Source organism: Trichomycterus rosablanca, chromosome 10 (assembly GCF_030014385.1).
Source record: "Trichomycterus rosablanca isolate fTriRos1 chromosome 10, fTriRos1.hap1, whole genome shotgun sequence".
NCBI classification, from domain to species: domain Eukaryota; kingdom Metazoa; phylum Chordata; class Actinopteri; order Siluriformes; family Trichomycteridae; genus Trichomycterus; species Trichomycterus rosablanca.
In genome coordinates this window covers 22,110,508-22,138,296 of record NC_085997.1, presented here as the reverse complement: position 1 = coordinate 22,138,296, position 27,789 = coordinate 22,110,508, and the positions used below count along the sequence as shown (strand labels likewise).

At 38.0% G+C, this 27,789-nt stretch overlaps 1 protein-coding gene across 2 annotated transcripts; it reads right to left on the bottom strand.

The window, feature by feature from the left end:
- Window positions 1–641: 641 nt before the first annotated feature.
- kif5bb (kinesin family member 5B, b) lies at window positions 642–27,789 on the bottom strand. 2 transcript variants are annotated; one of them, XM_063002944.1, is made up of 26 exons: window positions 27,433–27,789; window positions 19,352–19,439; window positions 18,903–18,976; window positions 18,666–18,770; window positions 17,866–17,914; window positions 17,723–17,778; window positions 17,540–17,627; window positions 16,142–16,266; window positions 15,939–16,043; window positions 15,644–15,789; window positions 14,105–14,253; window positions 13,816–14,006; window positions 13,642–13,710; window positions 10,570–10,776; window positions 10,045–10,188; window positions 8,866–9,054; window positions 8,341–8,458; window positions 8,105–8,160; window positions 7,366–7,475; window positions 7,135–7,236; window positions 6,522–6,582; window positions 6,350–6,421; window positions 5,136–5,240; window positions 4,714–4,930; window positions 4,117–4,242; window positions 642–4,030 (listed from the first exon to the last, which is right to left on the bottom strand). In XM_063002944.1, the coding sequence occupies exons 1-25, from the start codon at window positions 27,556–27,558 to the stop codon at window positions 4,118–4,120; spliced, it is 2,877 nt and encodes a 958-aa protein (XP_062859014.1). In that variant the 5' UTR covers window positions 27,559–27,789; the 3' UTR covers window positions 642–4,030; window position 4,117. The 2 variants fall into 2 exon arrangements, with proteins under 2 accessions (XP_062859014.1, XP_062859015.1); XM_063002945.1 differs by having other exon boundaries at window positions 8,866–9,051.

Here is a 27,789-nt window from a genome sequence, read left to right as displayed (position 1 = left end):
AAGAACAAATCAAGAAAAAGTGGTACAACCAGCTATATTTGACAAAGGCTGCTTTTTCTCTGAATAATTATAATACTTGATTATTATCCTTCCACAGTGATTCGTGGAAGACTGAGACGGTTCTCTTCCTGCATTCTACATACACAGAGATGTAACTGGTCCAAATTCTCAAATTTGTTTGAGGAAAAATTGTGCATTTTGCTGTTCGAAGCTCCAACATTTGCTAATAGTAACTAAACATTACTGCCCTCTTAAATATTCTCTGTATTTTACACACCAGTCATCCATCCCATACTCAGAATGACACAAAAACAAATGTTGAGAATACCTTAGCAACAAAGCTAAACAAATACAAACGAGTTCCACTAAACAAGCCAAAAACTGCACGTTAGTCACTGTTGCTCTGTTGGTTGTTTCAGTTTGCACTGTCTGTACTACATCTCTGCTTTCCCTAACTGCACTCAACTTACAACTTTCCCAAGGTCTCTAGTATTTCATCATTTATAATTTAACATGGTGTTCTTTATGTCAGGCACTTTGTTTACTGTCACATGCAGAGCTGTACAGAACCAGAATTATTAATATCATCATGTTGCAACAAAACATTGAAAAAAAATAAATAAATAAATAAAGCACAAATGTTCAATGTTTTTAACCATTAACTTTATTGGCATTTCATGTCAAGGGTGAAAACCTGACCTACAGTAAGCATTTAGAAGAAATATACATAGCAGTTTAGTCCAGTCAATGATTCAGCACAATTTAGAGAGCTGAGTGTGAGCACACACAATATCTCTCATCATTCCAGACAATAATAACAATGTTAACATAATTTAAATCACAATGCTGGTTCGAAGAAAACAAACAGTTTTTAAAACAACCGGCCTTCACTAATGAAACTGTCCAAAACAGTTTGGTCATTTCAAATTTCTGCAAGGAAAATTTTCATTTAGTCAAGTTGACTTGAGATGTTTATACTCAGGTGTAACAGACATTTAAAGTGCTTTTCAAATTTAATAAGAAAAAAAAAAAACAGGCCAGTAGTGTGTGTTGGTAATTCATCCCTAATAATTCATCTTTTATCACGTAGTGTGAAAGCTGAATTATATCTGATCCATATTGCACATATCAACATTATTTCTGTCAAAATTATTCAGCCACCCAAATTTACACAAGGAGAACTAACCAGATGAAATATTAAGCTAAATCATTTATTAAAACTGGAAAAAAAGATAAAGGAAATAAAACCAACATGTAGAAAACTGAAACAACCAAAAACGTTTTATGTCTATATTAAAACAAATAAATAAAAACATACACCTGCAAATACAATGAATGAAAACATGATAAATGACTTAAATAGACCCCGTCCAAAATTCAACAACCATTTAAAGGCCAGCAATTTCATTTCATGCTGAATCTTAGAAGTGGACAAAATCCAAATATTCAAAACTAATGAACCCATCTAGAAGAGAACTTGCAATCACAAGGCGACAAAACGTATGTGGAGTGTTATATTAAGCTTCATTGCCTTTGATTTGAGTCAAAGCCAAGCATAATGGCTACAGTAACATTCAAACTTCATTAACGCTTCCTAGCTGACAAATAAAACTAAGCTGATTTATTAAAGCCTTTACCTTACACTATCTGCACACGTTATTCTAGACAATGACCGGAGAACACATTTTTCAATCGTGGGCTTGCATTTCGGTGCATAGCGGTACACGACCTTTGCTGAATGCTTTTGGAAATTCTGATCCATTCCCATGTCAATTTCTGAGGCAGTTTACTAAAGAAAAAACAATTCTGTCCAATTGTGCACATGTTGTGTCTACACTGAAATGAAGAGAACATGTGCTTAACTAAAAAGCTGAAATTCTCCACATTGATCAGAATAAACGTGGAACACATGAACATATAGAGAACAGGCTTACTAAAACTAAAAGCTAAAACAGCCCAAACCCACTTCCTCTAATTGCAACATTCCACTCAAAATGTGCAGAAATCCATGACACTTAGAACGCTACAAATGTTATCAAACCCGCCTAATTAAAAGCAGCAGACTAAATTCAAAGGATCGACTGATGACTTGATTAGTGATTGATTTATTAAATCCACCTTAACAGGGAAGGGAGCAGCAATATTGTAAGTATTAACTTTCTCCATCGGCTATAAAAACAGCAATATCTATAATAGGACAAGAGACTTTTCATTTACACAGACTGAGAGTTCACAAATATCTTTATGCTGATATCACTATCAGAAATGATGCATATCAACCACTATGTTCTGTACAGTGCATTAAATTATCATGTGGAGTGTCTACAAACAGCAGCTTTCAGTCGTCTTTTAAACTGTCGCTTCGTTTCATCATTTCTTTCTGTCCATCAGGTGTGTTTACACAATCTGATAACTGCAATAAGTCAGATTTTGGCAGTGATTCGATCACCAGGTGTACGTACACTTCAGCAATCTTAGATTCATCAGTGAGTTTTTCTTCTAACCATTCAAAATATAACATCAGCATAGACATCTATGTCAGTATTAACTTATTTATTTATTTATTTTCCCCCCTTTTTCTCCCCCTTTAGGGCATCCAATTGTTCAATTTGCATCGTGCTTCCTCTCTGCCTATGCTGAACCCTGCCCTGACCGAGGAGATCGAAGCTAACCCATATCCCCTCCGAAACATGGGCAGCAGCCGGATGCATTTTTGCCACCCACACATTGATGAGTGTGGCGCCACCTAGCGTTGCATGCGGAGAGACACACCCTAAGAGCACTCCTTCCTCATCTCTTGTGCAGGCGCCTCATCAGCCGGCAGAGGTCGTAATCGCATTCTGACAGAGAGAGACCCACATCCAGTTCTTTGTCCCGACCCCCAACTGAGCAACCGGCCAATCGTTGCTCATACAGCCACTCAGCCTCGAACTGGTAAAGCAGAGCTGGATTCGATACGATGTTCGGACGTGTCTTTTTACCGCTGTGCCACCTGAGCGGCTTTAGTACTGTAGTAGTGTTTGCAGTTCGTAATAGCCGTTTTAACTATCAGGTGTGTTTTCACAAATGACAACTGATATCTTAAAAATCTCTTATGGCTGCTCCTGTATTTAGGTCTGCATTCCTGCTTAGACACTGTTTTTACCTGGGATTCATGCATCCCTAATTCATCTGGCCTTGGGAGTGGCACTGAGAGCACACTGGCAAGTGCCCCTCTTAATGGCCATCCCCTCAAACATAGCCAATCGTGTCCGTGCATATGCCCGACCGGTCGATGGCACCATCTATTGGCCAGTGTAAATTTAAAACTCATATATTGAATAAAAATCATGATGCGCTAATCTAGAGTATGCTGGGACTTGACTAATTATAAAACTGGCAAAATCTGATTATCAGTGTTCATGTAAACACACCCACTGTTAATAATGTTATTTCATACTAAAACCCTAATGCTTAATAACTTACTCAGGTTCTGTGCTTATGTACAGTCACACTGTAGTGCTAAACTTTTCCAATCAGGTGAATTAGTATAATGAAAACTGCTCCGCAAGAGAGAACTACACCACTTCCTTTAAAAAAAAAAATCAAAACAGGTAGCAGTAACATACATGAACAAGCTAATAGAATGCATTTGCTGTTTTTCTTTCTTTTTCTATTTTTTTCATTCATTTTTGCCTTTTTAAACATGTGTAAGTTTTGCTGTAAGATACATTCCGCTTGGCACAGTGAGGGACTAGGATGATCGATTTTAGAGTAAAGCTATGAGCTACTTACATTGCAGTGACTGCACTTGTTTTAGTCTTGCTAGTGTTTCTGTGTGGGAAATGAAGCTCTATTGAAATGAGCAAAAGGGGACAACTGTACAGCACATGTAGGATAGTTTCATACATTATATATATACTTATATTCAAATATATATATATTTATATAGTTTAATATGTTAGGCCTGAAGAACTGTCCACCGCAGGAGAGAACGTTCAGCTGTTCTGTATCATAGCAACATCATCTAGACAACTTCAAGCTTTAAACCCTAGAAAAAGAAAACAATAGAAGGTTTAACATTACAAATCAAACTTTCTACAAGTTAAAAAAAAAGTACAAAATATCAACACGCACTTTACTGTTTAGCTCCGCCTCCTCGGATTGCAAGTGGCTGGTTGCTGAAGAGCCCCGCTCCCGAGCGGCTGATGTTAGGGTGGGTGGGGGAAGCGACCGGTTGCTGTCCTGGTCTGATTGGTTTGGCTTTAAAAAAGAAGAAGTTAATAAGGACTGAAAAACACTCATAATATTCACAAGTAACAGGGAATACTAAACTTTTACTCTCCCCAAACTCCTGATTCAATTTCCAAGCTAATAACCAAACTTATGAGCTCAGTCATTTGTGATGTCACACGTCCTGCATTAGCATATAAGAAAAATTTAGTGTGTTGTATCTGCCAAAGTTTATGGTCTGTGTTTTCCTTTCAATTTGCCATTTCTCCTCGATGTAAAAATGTATTAGTAGTTTGATATCTGTTGAAGGGTTTTGATGTTTGTTGTATATTGTCTTGTTTTTTTTTTTTTCTGTGGCGAGTTGATTCACTTTTTCATTCAGAATGAAGCAAATACTAATTAATGACTATTAATTTTAGGGTGACTTTAATAGAAAAAGATCTGCAGGTAACAAAATTATGACTCAATATCGCTGAGCTCTGTGTCCGTACGAGTGCTTACCAATCTGGGCAGAATGTCCTCTGCGGGCCATGTTCTTGGCTCTGACAGCCTCTTTGATACGGTCCACCTCCTGCTGATAGCGCTTGCGGTCACGTGCTGCGTTCTCTTTGGCCTCCTTTAAAGCTGATTCCAGGGCCTTCACCCGCTCAGCAGTGGCACGCAGGCGCTTTTCCAGCTTGGGCAGCTCACAGCGCAGATCAGCATTATCACGCACCAGCTACACACAAGCGCACAGACAAAATATAAATGTAAGGTAAATGTGTACTCAAAAATATTACAGGAATAAAAATGTAAACAACCTTCACTTTCACCTTCAAGAAAGAGCTTTTAAACAGTCTGGACTATTTTACTGTCTCTAAATACATTAATCTAGAGTGCATGTGAGTGTGTGTGAGTGTGTGTGTGTGTGTGTGTGTGTGTACCTGCTTGTGGACTTTAGTAAGTTGTTCTAGATTGTTCTCCAGAAAGGAGATCTTCTGTTTTTGAGCTGCGCTGCCACCAGTGTCATCTGAGTCCATCTCTGCACTCTGCAATAAAAAGAATAACTCTTGTTTTTGACACACACAAAAAGGAAATACAGTCTGAATATGGTAGAAAATATGTCTATTTCAGCATCAAGGTGCAAAATGTTTTAAGACAATGCTTCAAAACATGTTCGAATAACTAGTTATTCATATTACGTTTGATACATTGTTTTATTGTAAGTATTTTTTTTTTAAATAATATAATTTGTTATATTCTGATCATGGAGATGCTTCTTTGTCCCATCATGGATTGGTTGGACTCCAACTGAGCAAACAGGGTGCACCTGACCACAATTCACAATGTCACAACACAGGGTCTGTTTTTAAATTTTTACTGAATTACAAAATCATTTGTCATTGTGGGGGATTAAGTTTATATTGGTGGGCAAAATTGGCCGATATATCCATTTAAAATCAAATGAACAAGACAAGGCTGCAAAAAAGGTTGAGAGGTCTGAATACTTTCTATATGTACTATACACATACGCTGGGGGTCAAAAGTCTGAGTCAACTGGTGGAAATGCTTCTATTTTGCTTTTTAATGCATTCTTTAACTAGCATAACAATTTAAGTGAAAAGGCGAATATTTACATTTTTACAGGAATTTCAGAATGCCTTAGTATTTGAACTGGCAATTTTGTTAATACTAGATGAACAATGACTGCAAATGTATTTACTTAAACAAGGTTCTGATTAATAGATCAAATCCACATGATCAAAGACATCTGAGCATATGCTTTATTAGAAAATAATGGATAAGACAAGACATAAGAGTACAGACAAATACATATTCTAAAACATGTATCTTTGTTTGTTCATTTGGCACTTTATTCAAAGATTTAACTTTTTACTCCAATTGTTAATGCTCATTATAATATTAGCAGTGAAAAACATAGCATAAAAATGAGAAACATTTTTATTAGTGGTCTCAGACTTATGGCAATTCCTTTACATATTATTTTTAATATTTTGAGATGCCAAAGCAATGAATGGGTGGTTTACTGTCTGCGGCCATCAACTACCATCTAAAATGCCTGTTGCATCTAAAATTTCTCAAAAATAAAAGTCCGATTCCATAAATTTAATATTATAAAAACCTGAACATGTTCTACCTTCTTGACCCGAGTTGCCAAGTCCTGCACGAACAGCTTCCGCAAATTGTGAAGAGTCTGCAGTTCCTTAGCCTGAGTAGAATAGTAGAAAAAACATATACTGAGTACCTCAAAACATATATACACAAACACACATATAATGGCAGATTTGTGTGGTAAGTCAGGCACTTACCACGGTCTCCTCCAGGCCTTTAAGGTCTTGTCTGGCCTGCTCCCTTCTGTCCTGCATAACCCTGTTCACATACATACACAGGCCAAGCGGACATCAGTTACAGTCAAAAAGCCTCTGATCCAGGAAGTGTCAAAGTATTATTCAAATACTGTTTTAATACCAGTCCTCACTTTAATAGTCTTAATTTAACAGAACATGCTTTATACACCTGCAGCAGATGGAACATTTACAGTTATGGCTTTATACACAACTTATTCTCCAGCCTTTATGTCTTCATTTCTATTAACAATATAGCGACTGACATATCCTAGACAAAGTCATCAGACTCTTGTTGTAAAACACTGTTTGTGAGGAACACAATATCCATTGTTAGTTTGTGTTTTGCTGGTGTTGTGTATTGTTTATCTAGTTTACATATAGTGAGTGTTTCCTTAACCTAATTATTGTCCACATTTACACCATTACAGCAAAGGGCTGGATTTACCTACCAATACTGCCTTCTACAGACAATAAGAAATATACAAACACAACAAACAATTATCATGACTAAGACAATGAAATAAACACATTTAGAATTTTCATAAACACTGACTTTAAGAGGAAGGAAACATACTTGAGTTCATGCAGTTTACGGCTCTTGTCCTGGTCCATCGTTTTAAGTTTCTCATGTTCCACCCGCAGACGCTCCTGTTCCAGCATGATCTTTTGATTCATACTGACAGGGAGAGGAAGAGTGAGACAAATAAAAAGAGAAGAAAGAAGAAAAAAATATGGTGATCAGAGCTATCAAAACATCAAGAAATGCATGCAACTTTATTTATTTGTAGAATGCTGTTTCTCTTACTCCTGCAGTTCAGTAATGAGTTTCTCCTTAGTCTCCAGTTCATCTCTCAGACTGCTTAGCTGTTTCTGATGAGCCTCCCTGTGGTTCTGGATCTGCTGCTCCACTGCTGTCTGAACATACAAACACACATTCAGTTACAACCACATCTAGTCAATTGTAGTCAAGTCATTTTATCTGTATAGTGCTTTTTACAATGGACATTGTCAAAAAAAAAAACTTTACAAACTCCAGGACCAACAGACCAAAAACCCCTGTTGAGCGAGCCGAGGGCGACAGTGGAAAGGAAAAACTCCTTTAAAACTGCTTTAAAACTCCTCTAAAAAAGAACCCTTGAGAAGAACCAGACTCAACAGGGACCCCCATTCTCCTTGGGTGGCCTTCTGCTGTGGAAATGCTGACTAACCTATACTTAAAAAACACTACAAATTAAATGTAGATGTGCACCAAAAATAGGCTATGTTAATACAGTGGTTTCCTACACAACAAAGCACTATAAATCAAATAAAGTAAGCAAGAAAGTAACAGTACAACAGGCTTACTGCATAAACAGGGAAAGAAACCATGTCACTGGGTCTGGAGTAAAACTTGGCTTCCAAGAATGTAATATATTACATTGAACAGCCCATTTCACAGCCAAACATTATAACAGCTGTTATTTTATTCTTACTCAAGTACACTGTTATAAATAACATGTTACCGGCAAGGTGTTTTAACCATCACACATCACCACAAAACCTACCTTGACCTCATTGGCTGTCTGAATCTCATTCTCTTTCTCCATAGCATGAACTTTCTCTGTAAAAGATAATAAGCATGGTCATAAAACCTGTGGATGCCGATTGTGCAGGAATCACAACTCGTGCAATTCTGAATGACTGAATACAGTATACACACTATATAAAATTACAAACAGATCATGCAGTCTAAAAACTGTAGTCTTGAGATGTGGAGATATGTGAGGTAACGTGTATATACCCTGTGCACTGATTTTCACAAGTTCCTCATTGAGGGAGTCTACATTTTCCTCAAGCTGTCGCTTCTTCTGTTCCACATTCTGAAGGTACTCTGTTAGAGACTTAATCTTAGCTTCATGCTGCAGAAACAAAAATAAAACAATATAAAACTGGCACAGTTAAAACAGCAAGACATATTGCACAACATACACATTTTAGGGTTTCAGACATGATATTTTACATCACACCTGTTTGTGGCTTACAATTAATGGCAAATAAAATTACTGGTTGACACATGACCATGTCAGGTATTGTCTGAAAGGTTTTATGGCATTTCTACATCTGTCTGTTTAAAAGGGTAGCAGAGTTTACACATTGTCTGGCTTCTTGGCAACTTTTTATTAACATGTTGTTTGCTTTGAATGTCATAGAAATCAGTGCATTTATACCAACACATCCTTGTGAATGCAGTTCAAGGTTTTAAAACAAATACGAAGCATGTACAATTCACACATCACACAAGTCACACATGTCTTGCGTCAATTACCTGAGAGATGCGGAGTTGGCAAGAGGCCAGCTCCTTCTCGTTCTCGTCCATTTTCTTGTTGCTGTCCGTCTGCGCCTCCTCCAGTTGCTTACTGCGCTTCACCAGAGTCTTCACCTCAGACTTCATCTTACTGATGTACAGCCTGGCCACCGTAAACTCTTCGTCGATCACGCCACTGCCCTCATGCTGCTAAGAGACAGAGACGAACGCAAAATGGGACAAAAAGAAACAACAACAAAAAAAGAAAGAAAGAAAAGGGGACAGGGTGTGCAGCACAAAATAAGTTATAGAAAACAATTACTGAATTTTTCAATTTTTTTTTTATCAACAACTTTATCCTGATCAGGTTTGTGGCAGGTCTGTTTCCGCTGGGAAACACTGGGCACAAGGCTGAAACACCTTGGACAGGGAGCCAATCCCTCAGAGAGCTTGGACATGGCCAATCATGTCTCTGTAGACCCCTGAATGGCTAGTAGCACCGCCTTGTTGTGGTTTAAATACCATGCCAGCCCTTATGCCATTTTCATGGCAGGAACAGTTAGAAGCTAAGAGTGTATGTTAAGAGTCTATTTATGTGCTTTCAGTCCTGTCACTGTTAAATATTTCCTCTGTTGCCACAGGAAAGTGTAATATTTTGTAATGGTACATGAAGTGTTTAATTAGCAGATGTTTGATGGCACCGCTGAGATTCAAACCCAGATCCCAGCTGTGGTAGGGTAAGGTAATAGACCACTGCACCCCCCAAAAGCCTGTGTTGACTGTCACTCTTAAAACAAGCATGTAACTACAATGTCTGCTTTTGAGCATTAAGGACAGCAAAGGGAAAACATGGCTAAAAACAAGGCACTGAAGCGCCTGTTCTAATGCAGTGGTTTCTAACTATGGTACGGTCTCCCTCTAGTGGTATGCAAGGGGATCTACTAAAAAATAAAAGAAAGTCGAAGAATGAGATAAAATTAATTTAACCTTAAGCTGAGGTAGCGGAAAACGATAAAGAGCTTAACAAATCTTCATGGCTCCAAACAGTAATGTTATTTTATACAGGGTGCTGAACAGAGTGGGCCTATATGCTATTAAGTTTAATGTCGAAAATAATGGTGGTATTCGGCAAGTCAAATGCTTTCAAAACATCTGAATAAATAAGTGTTCCAACAGCCAGATCAGCAGTGTGACACTAACCTTTATGTCATTACTGCCCACAGCAATACCAATCTCTGTCAGGTCCTTTAGTAGTGAAGACATCATTTCAGTCACTCTCTTCTTCTGGTGATTGGTCATCTCCTTCAGCTTCTGCAGCTCTGAGTCTAAAGAGGCCAAAACGCTCTAGAAAAAACAGACAAAAAAGAATGTAACTTAAAAACCATAAATATGCATTATGTACCATTATACTCATTAGTAATTGACAGGAAATAATACTATCCTAGGTTCCTGTCACAAATCACCAAGAAGTTATTTTATCTGGACTAGATATTCCTTGGTTGTTTACACTCATGCACTAATAAGATCTGTATCTTTAACTAGTCTTTAAGTGAACACAATCTTCAAATCTTCAGATACACAAAAGGTACACTGACAAGTGTGGGAAGAATGCTCATGGCATAGCAGATGTGTGTAATAAAAATAAAGTACAGATAATTACTTTGGCAGCAAGCTTAGTGCTCATGTTTAAAATGTTTGAGTACTTTTCTGTGTATTTATATATACCGATTTCTGGCTGAGTTCCTCATTAAGGGTTTCAAATTCTTTGGTCTTGTCCTCAACTTCCTGGCTCTTCTGGTCGTAGTTAACGGCCAGCTCCTCCAGAGCCTGCAGCACCTCCTTCACCTCCTCTTTAGACGCTTCATTCTCCATCTGCAGCCGCATCAGCTCTGACTGCAGGTTATCATGGTCCCTACGTGACGAGCCCAGCAGCTGGAGAAAGCACATGTAGTTAATACAAAGCCAAACAGAGGTGCACATTAATTACCATGCTTACAAATTTCACACCCTTTCCAAAGTCTCTAAAGACATGTAGCTAGCTACAACCTCTTTTCTAACTGTAGCTCATGCAATGAATACATTTATTCTTTTATTTATTAGGATTTTAACGTCATGTTTTACACACTTTGATTACATTCATGACAGAACATGTAGTTACTGATTACACAAGATTTATCAGTTCAAGTTTTTAATGTCAAACACATTCATGGACAATTTTAGTATCTACAATTCACCTCACTTGCATGTCTTTGGACTGTGGGAGGAAACCGGAGCTCCCGGTGGAAACCCACGCAGATACGGGGAGAACATGCAAACTCCACACAGAAAGGACCCGGGCCACTCCACCTAAGAATCAAACCCAAAACCTTCTTGCAGTGAAGAGACCGTGCTTCCCACCGAGCCACCATGCCGCCCTTGCAATGCATTAATAAAATCCACTTGCTTTGTGGATTCAGAGAGATTTGTTTTAATGTTACATTATTGACTTCCTTGTGGAAGTAGCCTATTTACAAATGGTAAATTCCACAATACCATCACAATACCATGAGAAACTAATTGCAACTTTTAATGAACTCTGTTTCCACCCCTAATGTACCACAGTACATTATACATACAGGGGTTGGACAAAATAACTGAAACACCTGTCATTTTAGTGGGAGGTTTCATGGCTAAATTGGACCAGTCTGGTGGCCAATCTTCATTAATTGCACTTTGCACCAGTAAGAGCAGAGTGTGAAGGTTCAATTAGCAGGGTAAGAGCACAGTTTTGCTCAAAATATTGCAATGCACACAACATTATGGGTGACATACCAGAGTTCAAAAGAGGACAAATTGTTGGTGCACGTCTTGCTGGCGCATCTGTGACCAAGACAGCAAGTCTTTGTGATGTATCAAGAGCCACGGTATCCAGGGTAATGTCAGCATACCACCAAGAAGGACAAACCACATCCAACAGGATTAACTGTGGACGCAAGAGGAAGCTGTCTGAAAGGGATGTTCGGGTGCTAACCCGGATTGTATCCAAAAAACATAAAACCACGGCTGCCCAAATCACGGCAGAATTAAATGTGCACCTCAACTCTCCTGTTTCCACCAGAACTGTCCGTCGGGAGCTCCACAGGGTCAATATACACGGCCGGGCTGCTATAGCCAAACCTTTGGTCACTCGTGCCAATGCCAAACGTCGGTTTCAATGGTGCAAGGAGCGCAAATCTTGGGCTGTGGACAATGTGAAACATGTATTGTTCTCTGATGAGTCCACCTTTACTGTTTTCCCCACATCCGGGAGAGTTACGGTGTGGAGAAGCCCCAAAGAAGCGTACCACCGAGACTGTTGCATGCCCAGAGTGAAGCATGGGGGTGGATCAGTGATGGTTTGGGCTGCCATATCATGGCATTCCCTTGGCCCAATACTTGTGCTAGATGGGCGCGTCACTGCCAAGGACTACCGAACCATTCTGGAGGACCATGTGCATCCAATGGCGGTGCCGTGTATCAGGATGACAATGCACCAATACACACAGCAAGACTGGTGAAAGATTGGTTTGATGAACATGAAAGTGAAGTTGAACATCTCCCATGGCCTGCACAGTCACCAGATCTAAATATTATTGAGCCACTTTGGGGTGTTTTGGAGAAGCGAGTCAGAAAACGTTTTCCTCCACCAGCATCACGTAGTGACCTGGCCACTATCCTGCAAGAAGAATGGCTTAAAATCCCTCTGACCACTGTGCAGGACTTGTATATGTCATTTCCAAGACGAATTGACGCTGTATTGGCCGCAAAAGGAGGCCCTACACCATACTAATAAATTATTGTGGTCTGAAACCAGGTGTTTCAGTTATTTTGTCCAACCCCTGTAAGTGTCATTTAAAAGACCATGTAAACTAGATTTGGTCTATCAATGTAATAAGCATATTTGAAAGGAATATTAAATAGTGAAACGTATAAATATAAACTTATAAATAGTGTTTTTTTTCCACTGATCTGCTGTCGACTCCACATTCACAGTTACTGTGTTTTAATGGTCTTTGCCCTGAGAACAGCACACATGTACAAACACGCACAATTAACTATGAGGCTTCTTTCTGTGTACAACTCATGATGGGTTACATAAAGAATCTTTAATTAAGAGTGAAAGACTACCAAAATGTAAATATTATGTATATGTAAAATGGGATTTTGTAAATAAAATAATACCTCAATAATGCCTCCATAATACAGATACATTTTGTACTTTCCTAAAAGGGACATAAACTATTCACTTTATCAGGGTAACAGCAGGTCTGGCTCTCATAGAATCACTGGGCACAATACAGTAACACTGCCCAGACAGGACACCAATCCCTTGTGCAGCATCAGCCATACCCCCTCCTCAGACATAGCTAATATGTAGCTATGTCTGTAGCTATGTAGCTAGTATGTAGACGCCCAATCGACACAGCTGGGGATTCGAAACCTGGATCCTGGCAGTAATTTACCACTGCGCCACTGGAGCGCCAAGACATAAACTACTAAGGTAAAAAAAATACAATACAAGCCACTGAGGTTAGGGGCCTTGTTCAGAGGGTTGTTTAGTGGAAGCTTGGCAATCGTGAGGCTCTGAATCCGCAACCTCAGTCGATACACCTTAATCGCTGTACCAGTGTATTTATTTTATGACCTATATTGACAAGATCATGGAGCTGCAATAGCCAGGTAACATCTTACATGTCACAATTAATAGAATTGAATTCAACAAAGCCAAATTCTATAAAAGAGACAGTATGTAAAATTAAAACATGCAGGGGTTCCTACCTCTTCCTGGTCCAACATCTGCTGCTTGAGTTTCTCAACAAGCTGAGATTGCTGGTTAATCTCATCATCCTATACAAGGAAGAAAATGTGACTTTTAAAGAAGGGAAATTCCAAATATATAGCAGTAAATAACCCCAACTGAAATTCGGACACAAACTCAACAGCCAGCATCACCTTGTCATCCAGCTGCTTGTACATCTTGGCCAGTTCAGCCTCACACTTGTCCCTCTCCGCGTCGGTCAGGCGTACACCAGGGATGTTAGGAGTGGAAGCAATCTTGTCATTATTTACGGTGTTATCAAGAGCCAAAACATCAGCGTTGGCCTTCTCCTTATCATACTGCTCTTCAATCGGCACACTCTCACCTACAGCCAACCACAAACATGCATCATTTACAACCAAGCTGGGCCTGTCTGATGACAGAGTGAATATGTAGACAGCAAATAAATGTTCTTGTTTGTACCATTCCTCCAGCGATTCAGCTCGTTCTCCAGCCAGGTGATGGTGTTGCGGAGTGTTTTGTTCTTTTCTTTCTCTTTCTCGTACTTTTTCTTCCACTGTTCTGCTGTCAACTCCACATTCACAGTTACTGTATTCTTAATGGTCTTTGCTCTGAGAACAGCATAGCACATACACATGTACAAACACGCACAATTAACTATGTGGCTTCTGTATACACCTAATTATGGGTTACATAACGAATATTAAAATAACAGTGTGAGCAGAAGTATGTGGACACCCAAACATCAGGCGGCCTTTATTTTTTCACTAATAAACTTTACTCACTCAAATGCAAAGTGCAGTTATAGAGTTCTTTTGACACCTAAACCATAGCTGGCTGTCTCTTTTCAAATGGTTATGTATATAATGATTTATCCAAAGGTAATATGGGACTGAGTATTGAGTGTTGCCACATAAAGACATGATTATGCTTTAACACCTTCTAAGCACCATCATGCCTAACTGATACATGTTTCCACTGCACAGTAACACCAAATGTGATTAACTAACTTGTCAAAAAGGTGCTATTTTATGCCACATTAAAAAACAGTGAACTTAAAATATATACTGATTTATTGCCAACGTTATATACCATTCCAATGACGATGCAATGTTCTATTGCCCATTAAGATTACACAACTGTTTACACAGCATCTATTAGCAACTAGTGTAGCTGAAATAACCAAACCCACTAATTAAAAAGGATGCCCATATACTTTACAGCAGGGTTTTTAAACACTCGGACACAAACCTTGGGTAGGTAGCAAACAAAAAATAGGTCGCAGAAAAAAATAATAATAATTAAATCAATCAATTATAACAGGCACGAAGCCACTCAGGTGGCGCAGCGGTAAAACACGTTAGCACGGCAGAGCTGACATTTTGAACTCATCGGCTCGAAACTGGACGGCTACATGAACAACGATTAGCTGTTGTTCATACAGTGTGGGAAGCCGGAGCCGGGAGCTCATAATTGATGCAATTACGACCTCTGCTGGCTGTTCGATGGCGCCTGCATGGAGTCAAGGAATAATGCATTGATCTGGGTGAGGCTCTACCGTACACAAAGCTGATCCGGATTTGAACTTGCCTTGTGCAGGTGAAAAGATGCAGTCGGTTACTGCACATGTCGAAGGGGGCGTTTGTTAGACTCAATCAGAAGTGGAGATAAGCATCAGTAGAGAGGAAGCGTAATGCAATTGGGTAATTGGATACAACTAGATTGTGAGAAAAATAGGGGGAAAAAACAACAGACACAAACACAAAATTAACTTGAACACATGCCCCCTTGTGGAGCCTTTGCGTTACATCTTGTAAACCACAGCAGGACCAGATTGCGACCATTTTTATTAAATATATTTCGTTTTGTGTTTCATTTTGATGCATTGTTTGTGTTGCCTGGGTCAAAACCTCGGACAAAATGTGGGTCACTTGAAAAAAGTTGGAAAAACCCTTATCTACAGTAACTGTGTAAACGTGTAAACTGTGCACAAATAATCACCTCTGTCCAAACATGAGAGTGGATTTGCTCTCAGCCTCATTAAACGAGGATGGAGAGCAGCAGATGACGATGGTAGTTCTGCAGTTACCACCCAGAGAATCCTGAAGAATCCTGGTCATCTTACTGTCTCTGTATGGAACATATGTCTGAAATAGATGCATACCATGTTCGTGAAATGCCACAATAAGGGAAAGCAGGTAAATGGGGAAAAATGCACACAAAATAAATTACATGATACAATATCATGAACTATTGGTGGCTTGAAAAGTGCATGAAAACAGAACTTAATACATACCGATCCTTCAGCCAGCGCAGAAATAACGTTGCCCAGAGAAGAGAGCGACTTGTTTATGTTTTTGGCTTCATCCAATACAGCTCCCTCAGCTCCAGTTTTACTGACCTACACACAGAGTGTAAATAACCACAAACTAGGAGTCAAACAAGGAACCAAACGAAGTAAAAAATACAAACCGGATATAAACAAAGAAAGACATTTACCTTTTCACTACCAGCCAAATCAACCAGATAGAGCTTTCCACTCAGTTTCTGCTCTGTCTGTGTGTTCTCTTGCTTTACATTAATCTGGAAGATACTGTGACTTCTAGAGCTGTGCTCATTCATGTCTAAAACACAGATAAATAAGACATTACAGCAGGTTAAAATAAAGGAAAACAGAGGCAGTGAGGTGGCGCTAGCTCATTGTCATTGAGAAACAAGTCTTGATGGCATCACCAGTCCAAATGAGGCCCAATTGCGCTTCATTTTTCACTGCTAATTGCACCTCATATCTTTTGCTGCTACTATTGACTGTTTGCTGCTGTCATTATCTGCATGTTTAGCACGTGTTTCCTGAATTCCACAGCAATTGCTAACAGGTGTAATAAATAATGTAATAACTAATTTTTTGCTTTCGAGTTTAAGAATGGCCGTTTCATGTTCCAGCATGACTGAACCCCAGTGCATAAAGTAAGGTCTATAACATGAAAAAAGGCTTGGTTCAAAGAAACTTTAGTGGCCTCCAAAGAGCTCTGGCCTCAGCCTCATGTAATAGCTCTGAAATGAACTGGTACAACAATTGACCAGCTTTCTTGACCGACATCAGTGCCCACCCATACAGATGCTCTTTTGAGTTAATGAGTCCAAATTCCCACAGACATGGAAAAGTAAGGGCCTACATAGCATTTGTCTATAATATATGTATCTTAGAACTGCAGCATGAAGGGCTGTGGAAGCCGAAACAACTGAATCATCTGCTTGGTGACGCAGCCAATATCTACTGTGGCTGTTGACAACAGCAGCTCTAAACACCACCCCTGGGACTTGCAAATCTCTGGTGACTAAAATGTATGTGGCAACAACACATGTCTGCGTTTAAAGAATCCTCAACAATCTTGTAAACAAAAAGGTAAATCCTGTTTACTTTCTAGGTGATTCCGTTAATTTTTCGACATTTTTCTCGATTTTATTACAAATCAAACAATCAGAATAACAATCTGAGGGAATCCAAGTTGGATCTTTGTAAACATTATACAAATTACTTAGTATTTTGCACTACTAAAAAGTAAGCACATTTGTGAAATTGGCAGTGCGAATTTCTTTGAACAAAAACATTTACAGATCATGAAATGCAAAGATGAAATGACAAAAAGAACATTTATACATTTATACTTTTAAATAAACCGTTTGCTTATAATATCTAAAAGATTGCTGTATGAGTCTGCACACACAGCTTCAGCCAGCAAGGTGAAATGCGGCATCTCAAAGGGGGGGACAAACTAAATACCAAGAAATTCTGCAATTCATGTAATAGTTTCCTCTATTTATTTCTAATTATTTCCCTTCAGGACACCACCGTTTTGTATTTGTGAATAACAGAAAACACGTCTGTTGGCTTACTTGTCACAGCCACATGTCTGTTGGATTTGCCCTCATCAATTGTGTCCATCACCTCCTCAGGGCTGCAAACAAAGCGCTCAGTGCAACCCTGCAGAACAAGTGAGACAATCAATTACTTCTATTCTGAACACAATAACCCCCACAAGTGGCTTCTCTGATACCAGTGAAAGTCTTATATTTTACCTTGACGTATGGAACCCTGTTCTTGTCTTCATGCACAGAGAGATTAGTCTTAGATACTGAAAGGAAAACATTGCATTACGTTAGATGTGTTTCGTGACTGCAATGCAAATTTAAAACAGTGATAATAAAATAATTACACTTACCATCCAGCAAGTCTCGAATTTTATCCAGGTAAATCTCAAAATATGACACCTAGCAACAAAACGTAAGTTAGTTTACAGAGCATTACTATATAAACATTATAAAGATTTAAACACATTACAAAATAATTTATAATACCAAGGCAATGTAATCACCATCATTCTCAAAAATAAAGTGTATTTTTTCCAATATATATTTGTCAAAACAAACAAATTAGAAATAATTAATACTTATAAATACTGATAATCAATACATTTAAATACCCCATTAAGAGTTATTTGTAGTCTAGAACATGGAATTGATCCAAGTTACCTGGTCTATTTGTGTATAACATTATATTAAACACAGCTTGTAGATGGGGTATAAACAATTTTGTAATCAGATACGCATATGAAGAATTTTAACTTGACTAATGGGATTAAACATCATTTACTTGACAAAACTAGCTACTTCATAACTAATTCTATTTACCCAAACAGGAGAAATTAGTGATTTCGTAAGGAAATGCCCTTAGCCTTCTGCAATATCTTAGTAAATCAACACCAAATCAGTCTGACAGTTCACTGGTCACTATAGAGGAGGCAGAACTGACAGATGAATGCAAGTTTTTTTTTTTTAAACAGTCATTTGATCAAATCCATGCATTGAAATAAGCAGCCAGGTAAACTGTAGTGTAAATCCTGCATGTGTGTAAACCAGTGCTGGAAGATAAGGTTTTAAAATGTAAAAAAGGCTCCTAGTGTATTCAAAAAACCAAGTACTTATAACTATTCATCTCTGCAAAACTCCAGAGTTCATTTACCTTAATATGGAATTCCAGATTTTCATCCATCGAGTAAATGTAGTTAAATATGTCCTGTACAATACGTGGAATGATTCCCATACCGTCTGGGTCATGCAGATTACCCTGAGCAAAAAATAACATATATTTAATATTAATTATTTGTATTTTGTGCAATTGAATTATGCATTTAGTGGAAGCATACATTTCAGTTCCACAGTGCTAGTAAAAAAAGAAGCTATTGCTAGAGAAGCTTACCTCCATAGTGTGTGTTTTTCCAGAAGATGTCTGCCCATAGGCAAATATTGTACCGTTATAACCCTCAAGCACATCTACAGCAAAAAGGAAATGTTTAGTAATACAGAACGTTTATCAGCAAGATTATAAATTGCCAACGTTTTAACTGCTCATTAATTTTGGTGTTAAAGTATTACAGGTACACTTCAGTGAAAAAGCACTTTTCTATTTTCATATATTTGTAAAGGATATGATATATGCAATCAGATTAATTCCTGCCAGCTCTGATTAATAAACATCACCTAAATAACTAAATGTAAGCTAGGCTAAAATTTCTTAACAAGACAGCCACAAGAATAATGTGCATTAAAATGAATTTAGAACTGCATGATGGCACCCTAAATCATAATCACACTGAACTGTACCACCACTATTAGCAAGTACAAGTCTTTCTTTTGTATCCTGCTTACCTTTAACAATCTTCTGAGCACAGGCGTTGTACACCTGCTCCTGTGTAGTGTTAGACGGGAAAACATGGTCAAAGACGTACGGCTTGCCCTGAATAACAGAAACCAAAAAAGAAAAAGCAGAGTTGAAGTGTTTTCTCACGCTGGAGGAAATACATATATGATGTGCATTTACAAACTGGACAGCAATAAACCTTCATCTGCTACAGTAAGCAACTTACAACCGTGACAATCTGTTATTTATTTATTAGGATTTTAACGTTTTACACACTCTGGTTATATTCATGACAGAAACGGTAGTTACTCATTACACAAGATTCATCATTTCACAAGTTTAATGTCAAACACAGTCATGGACAATTTTGTATCTCCAAATTACTTTACTTGCATGTCTTTGGACTGTGGGAGGAAACCGGAGCACCCGGAGTAAACTCACGCAGACATGGGGAGAACATGCAAACTCCACACAGAAAGGACCCGGACCGCCTTACCTGGGGATCAAACCCAGGACCTTCTTGCTGTGAGGCGACAGTGCTACCCACTTAGCCACTGTGCAGCCCACTCATTTTATGTAATCACATTTGTGTAAAACAACCTAAAATATGAACACCATGTCATGTACTAACCTACTTACTGGGTGTGAGACAGGCAAAAAGTTACCTTACTGAATTGAAAACAGAATAATAAAAATTCTCTCGATGTAGAAGCTATTGAAACCAATAGCCAATAGTCCATCAGTATTCAATTAATTGCTAGTCTGAAAATCGTTGACCCAGAGCCTCCTACTAACTACAGCTTGCTTTTCTTGCCCTTAAACTTTACTTCTGGGACACACATCTGTTAATCTGTTTAAATAACCATAACAGATCTTTATTTAAGTTAACATTAAAAAAATGCTTTTTAATCTGCTTAAACTAACTATGGAAAAAATAAAGAACTCTTAATAAATCTTCAAAATCCAAAAAGAGCTGCATGTTTTTCCTCCTGTAACTAATATGCTTTCAAATTTATTTGCTACTATACTGATGCCAGTACAAGTGGTTATATGTGTCATAATTAACACAGTAGAAAAAACATGGAAGAGTATAACAGCTAGTTTCAGACAATGACCAAGCAGAATTTCAACCCTAACAAACACGAGGTCAGAATTTAAACAGCTTATGATCAAGCTGTTAACAATTAAAATACTCCTCAATAATAACCTTTACCAAAACTATAAAATGTAATTTTCCCTGGAGGAATTAAGGCCAGTGTACATAAAAGTCAACTAAACTACAGTTTATTTGTTCATTCTAGCTGTTGGTTATCAGATACACTGCATATTGTAGATCTGCAGTAACTAGGGTGGAGAAGTTGGCAGATATTCAGTGCCATGTCATGGCCTAATCCATTTGGTGATCCTGCATATTGCCAAGTTCTGTGGCTGTAGTTCATTTGTACAGATTAAAAAACCCACACATGCTGGCAAGCTAAGCGCATGCTAATGGATAAACTCAGTGAACCTTAATGACTGATATAGGGATTTTTGTTTCATCCTTTAAAACAACTAATGGACCCTTTTTGTCAGACCAACATAGATTACAAAGCAGTGACAGTAAGCCCTGCTTCTTGTTCTCTGTTACCTACTGATGTCAGGTCAAAGCACATTATATGACCAAAAACTACATGAACAGCCCTCCTATTTATTGAGGTCAAGTTTTAAACACTCACTGATATAATTATAAAAATATATAATAGTCATTTCATCTAAATAAATATCAATAATATAAATAATATACTTTCTAATATAATATACATTTAATCTAAAAACCTATCAGAAATAAAACTATGACATTCATGGCAGGAATCTGTGTTTATGCTCAGTTGTAGTTTTTAGCTGTAAAAAGCAAATAAAGGTCTGATCTATTCCATCTTGCTTCCCAATCGGATAATTTTTTTAATAAATAAAACAATAAATCTACTTCTGCATCTTAGGCTGCTATGTCAGCTATGGTGGATCCAGAAGGCCTGCTTTACCATCCGTCATTACTCTGCCACTCTGCCATTACTAACACGTTACATGTCTTGTCATAGTTCTTGACCCACCTCTTACTCAATTAAGTTATGACTTCATATTTTCACTATGTGGGTTGCCAGTGCAAAATAATCAACTGGCCATTAGAGCTACCTCCTTGTAAAGTGTTCTTGCTTAAGACAGATGAAGCAGGTTAAAATTATTGGTTGCTGCAAAAGCTTTTTGAAAACTATTAAGTAACTCCTAACAGTGAAAAACAACGCTAAATACAACACACTGGCTCATGAAGGCAAATTGCGGATGTAACTACCTAAACCAACCGACACTGTACACATAAGGCAAATAAAGGACAGATAGAGATATAAACAAGTACAAATGTAAGCAATACAAAGACAAAGCCTGTAGAAACGACAGATGAAACATTTAAACCAACAGGAATTTCCTACTGTGTGTATTTGGCAGAACTCTAGTCTAAATCTAGATAGATGTCATCTATTCCTGTCCTGCAATGTTAAAAGCCAACATACTCTGGACCAACTCCGCAATAGAACCTTATAATTAGAGCTGTACAAAACTAGCTACAATATTGATTTCTTTTATTAAAATCTTAATTTTTATACAAAATTTGTAAGCAATTTTAAATCATGAGGTGTTTGAGACACATGGATCAGGAAACTGATCAGCTCAGAGACACAGCTTCAGCCGAGAAGCTGGTGGGTGTGCCTCAAACCGTACTTTACTATACAGGGTGTACAAAATATTTATCCATCAAGAGAGGAAATCATTTAGGACACTATTTATCATTATTATTATTATTATAATTATTATTATTATGGGATAGAGGACAGCTTTCTTCTCTTTTGTGTGCATCCTGACACAGGGGGTATGCTGGATGCTTTGTGATGCACTCAGCATACTTTTCATTCTTTTTACACGCCCATTCTCACTCATGCAGACTGCATGGCTGATTGTAGAATTTCAAACATGCTGGAAAATAACAACTGGAGAAATTGGGTTACCAAGCAGTGCCACCATACAAGCACTTAACAAGGGTACACGCCTGAGTAGTGTGAGCCACACCATGAACACATGACAATTTTTTAAATATTAAAGAAAAGCATGGAAATGTACAAGCCAACAACTGGATTTATTTATTACTTGGTTTATTATGGATTTAATGCCATGTCAACACCACAGTTACATTCATGGCAAGAATGTAAATCACATTTAATACATTAACCTAAGGCCTATGTCAAAGGTCTTTCTAAAATGGCAATTTTAGATGTGTGCTTTCAGGTTTGACCAGATTTAAAAAAAAATTAAAAATACACATTATTTTTAAAGGTGGTATTTAAAGGGACCATTGGCTTAATATTGTGCGCACATACACTACTACAGCTATTACTTTTTCATTCATGTCGCTATGATTATTATCTTTGTACACATCACACACTGTACAATATGCTACACTTTAGATTGTCAAGTGCTGTGCTTGGCAAATCATCAAATTTATAACAGCAAATCACATTTAAATGACAGATAATGTTAAAAGAACATCTTTATAAATCAGACACTGATAAAAAAAAAAGTCAGCAAACTTTGTGCAAGCTAATCCCATTTCCAATGCATCACTGTGATGATTGACAATTTATGTGCAGGCTGCCTCAAAGAAGCACACTTTACCCTTTTTAATTATGTATAACGCAGAATGCACTTCTCTATTAAGCTGGATGTACACTGGGATTTTGGAAAACGTTTGCGCTGCTGACAACTCTGTTGTGGTCAAAAGCTTTGATCTGTATGCTTACACTGCGGTCCAGCTACAATGACATAACATGGGAACTCACACTGTAACACCCCCCACTCTTAGTCTTTTCTACTGAAAACTCATTTTAAAACAATAAAGCCACACCTAGTGTGGTGCTATAATGTGTCCCGAAATAAACAAAAATGAACTGAGAAGACACTAACTAAAACATACGATAATAAAAAATATTATTATTATTATTGGGTATAAGTCATAAGTTTTATATATTTTGACAAAACACCAGACCAAATATTTAAAACGTAGCAAATCATCTGAAACCTCAGTCTTAGCTTGTTTTTGCAATTAATAATAGTTCACTGCACCTTCAGACACACTGCATGTCAAACAACCAATGATGCAGCTGAAGTTCAGTCTGACTAAGATCTGAGTGCTGCTTATAAACAATTTAGTTGTCAAGTCATTCAGCAATCCTATCTCTTTAAAATTTGGTTTTTAAAATACACACTTTGCACCACTATTTTTACAACCACTGTGTTTTGTATGTCTTTTATGAAACAGTGATGTGTAACTCACAAGTAATGCAATCAGCAAGATCTTCTCTAACGAAGATGGCTAAGTGGTAGCACTGTCGCCTCACAGCAAGAAGGTCCTGGGTTCGATCCCCAGGTGGGGCGGTCCGGGTCCTTTCTGTGTGGAGTTTGCATGTTCTCCCTGTGTCCGCGTGGGTTTCCTCCGGTTTCCTCCCACAGTCCAAAGACATGCAAGTGAGGCGAATTGGAGATACTAAATTGTCCATGACTGTGTTCGAAATAACCTTGTGTGAACTGATGAACCTTGTGTGATGAGTAACTACCGTTCCTGTCATGAATGTAACCAAAGTGTAAGAACATGACGTTAAAATCCTTATAAACGAACAAACAAACTCTAACGAAGGTTTTCTGGAGCAATTAATGAACATCCTGAAGTGACACCTCCTCCACATTTACTTAACAATACCCGACAGCACACACTAGAAAGAAGTAGCTACAAAGAAAAGGCTAAACAGTTTTTTGTCAGGCAAGTCAGGCTTGAATCAAGAAACAACAGTTTATCTTACATAAGACCCTAACCAGTATCGTTTGGGCACACATATTAGCCAATGTTAATGGTTAATGAGTGTAGCAGATAGACAGGACCTGTAATGTCTTTTCTGAAACATTATTTCTGGACTAATGTCGTTTAACATGTCCAGAATACAATGTAGTGAAGTAAAGGGATTCTAATTACACATGTTTTTAGAGTATACAAAGCCTAATAAACATGTAAACATGAACAGTGACAATTGTGACAGTGTTTGGGGTTTTAAATTGAGTCAAGCATGTTAACTTTTTACAGTTGTTCATGTGCAGTCCTACAAGAAAGCACACAAAATGATTGTAGGACATTTACAAGAAAGTTTTCTTCATACTGTTTTTATTCTATTGTAGTAAAGCAAACGTGTGAGATATTAAGGACCGTGCTTCCTGTGATTGCTTAAAGGTCACCTACACTTGAGTTCTTTTAGTTTTGCGTTTTCTAGAATAGAAATAAAATGTTTAGGAGACAAAACAAGGACACAAATACCATGTCACTAGCTTTATAATTGCCTAACATTTTCACATGACAACTCAACTCTTTGTATGTTTGTGTGCTGGCATATGATGCCTGGACAGAACATAACATTAGTAAGCCCTATGTGAGTAAAACTTAATTTAAGTCAAGAAATTGTGTTTGCTTAATATTAAGCCATATTAAACTATTTTAATCAGTCTGAACTAGGGATGTCACTGATTAACTGGTTAACCAATAAGTGACATGAGAAGTAATTGTTTGATTAATGCTTACAGTTAAAAATGACATTAATTTAAATCAGCTGACACTGCTAAAGCAGAGCTACAGTCTAAACAAAGTAAGACTGTATTTAGATTGACACTATTTAAATTCACTGCATTTTATATTATTTAAATAATATATGGCAAAAATATTACACATCAAAAATCACAAATTGTGAAGCCGGTTTGCATTAGTATGGAGTCAAACTGCATGTTAAACTCTGCACATGGATTTGTGGGATATGTGTAACATGTTTTTGTTTTTTTAGAAAAATGATGTGGATATTTTGCATTGTGTTCCAGTATAAAACGTAAAACTCTGCTTATCATCTTATAATAATTACATACTAAAGTTGTCAGGAAAACCTTAAATATACCGGCTGCATCTCTATAAATTATGATTAGTGTGTTTACTTAGAACTTGTAATCAAGTTTTTGCTACCGACTTGGTTTAAAATCTACATTCTATGCTGATTTTGCTCACTGTGTTTATGTTCATCTTACTGTTCTACATAACATTACAGGACAGTTCATTACACTGTATTAATCAATAAAGCATGCGTAACTTTTCGATATAAAGCTTGGTTATTTATTTATTTATTTTTTTTATGCATTTTCTCCCCTTTTTCTCCCCCTTTAGCGCGTCCAATTTCCCCCAATTGCATCATGCTTCCTCTCCGCTTATGCCGATCACTGCTCTGACTGAGGAGATCGAAGCTAACCCATGCCCCCTCCGACACGTGGGCAGCAAGCCATATGCATCTTATCACCCACACATTGACGAGTGTTGTGCCACCTAGCGTTGTGTATGGAGAGACACACCCTAAGAGCACTCTTTCCTCATCTCTGTGCAGGTGCCTCTAATCAGCCAGCAGAGGTCGTAATTGCACCAGTCTGACAGAGAGAGACCCATATCCGGCTTAGTCCAACGCACCTGAACAACAGGCCAATCGTTGTTCATGTGACCGCTCAGCCTCAGCTGGCAAAGCAGAACTGAGATTCTATATGACAATCCCAGCTCTGGTTGCAGCGTGTGTTTTTACCGCTGCACCACCTGAGCGGCTTTGGTTATATGTTTTAATAAGACACTATAAATCTGTCTTATTAAGACTTTTATCGGGTAAAAGCAATCAGCAAAATTTGCATCCCTAATCTAAACCTGATAACATCTTCAACCTGTTATCTAATTCTAGCAGCTGGTTTTAACAATAAGTGCAAGCTGCAAAATGTAATTGTCATCTAAATACTAACCAGAATCCAAAAGTCAATTACCTCCATATACAAACCATATATTTATGTTGTACATATACAGTATATTTATACAAACCATATATTTATATATTAACTACTGTTATGTTTTCTTGGTGGCTCAACAGTATTCCTAATTAAAAGTCAAATAAAGGCAGGCCATGACATGTTTGCCTGTTTATAGTTTGTTACATGTTGTAATGCACTCGAAATTATTTTAGTAAGTTACATTTAAATAAAATTCATTTGACAATATGGGTTGTTTGCTTTTGTTTGACTGGCATATGTGAATAGGTGGGCCAAGTTCGGAATGATGAACAAACTGCAGCAGTGATGCTGTGCCAACTTCCTTTTAAAATAATGAAGCGCACAATCACTCTGCAAATTGTGCGATTCATGTATTATCATTATTTATATTTGAATAAAGCCTTGATGCTGTGTATTTAATAGGACTTGGGGTTCTAGTAGTTTTCTACTAAAGGCACAAAGAAGAAAGAATGAAAAGTTAAGGATAGATGGGCGGACTGCCCATTACATTATTATGATAATAACAGGTATTGTCGACGGCTCTGAAATTAAAGTTTTTTCCCGCAGTAATTAAAATGTATGAACAATATAAATAACTAGCTTACCTGGTAACAAAGTAAACAAGTCAATAATAAAATGCAACAATTGTTAGCTGCTGGGCTAGGGAGCTATTCAGTTAGCATATCCAAGCTCGGTCATAAACCGCATCCTAGTACACTAACTACTGTGTCAAACTGGCAATGGTAGTGCACTTATTTGTACATATTACTACTAAGGCAGAGTGCGGTTTAAAACACAGCTATATTAAAGGTTAGAATAAAATATACGTAGATTTTAAGTAAAAATACACACATTACGTTTGCTAGCTAAGACTATAGCAAATGATACCAACTGTTCTACAATGTCTATCTCACGTTAGCTATTGACCGTCATTGGACTTGGCTCGGCCACAATGGGCGTCCTTCCTAAACTGCGCATAACTTACTAAGTAGTGTGCTAAATCAAGCACATAACTCATTGTTAGGGTAATAATTGTTAGGGTACGTTCACTGCTGTATTTCGGGACGCAGCCCATCTCTGGGTTAGGTTTGGCTAGTTACCTAGCTAGCGTTCATTTACAATGGAAAGCTAGCTAAGGCAGCGGTTCAGATATATACATACATTGGCGCAGACTTACCCCAACCACTACGTTGTCGTCTCCTTGAAATTTAGGGACGTATTTATCCCCCCTTTCCACCTCGGATTTGTTCAGTGGCCTGAAACGGCACATTACTTTGATGGTGCACTCCGCCGGGGCCGCCATCTTTCCCCCAGATCAAATCGGGGTGTCAACACCACACAGATCCTGCTCCGTCCGTCCGTCCGGGAGGAGGCCGCGCCTCAAGTAAAACCCTTTCGATTAGTAGTGCAATTGTACAGTTTCACAGAGTTGTCCTCGAATATGTCTCGTCTTAATGTCCCGCTAATAAGGCAGCTGCCATAGCGGGGTGAACCTGACACTGTACGCGGCTCTCCGTCCCTCCCGGTTCGACTC

Bases quoted from the DNA above. Each gene is read 5' to 3' on its own strand.
- kif5bb (XM_063002944.1), bottom strand. From the start codon at position 27,558: ATGGCGGCCCCGGCGGAGTGCACCATCAAAGTAATGTGCCGTTTCAGG. The intron at 18,977-19,351 runs GTAAGCAGGATA...TTTTTGCTGTAG, and splicing joins TGCTCAGAAGATTGTTAAAG to ATGTGCTTGAGGGTTATAAC. The intron at 17,779-17,865 runs GTAAGTGTAATT...TTTTCCTTTCAG, and splicing joins AATTCGAGACTTGCTGGATG to TATCTAAGACTAATCTCTCT.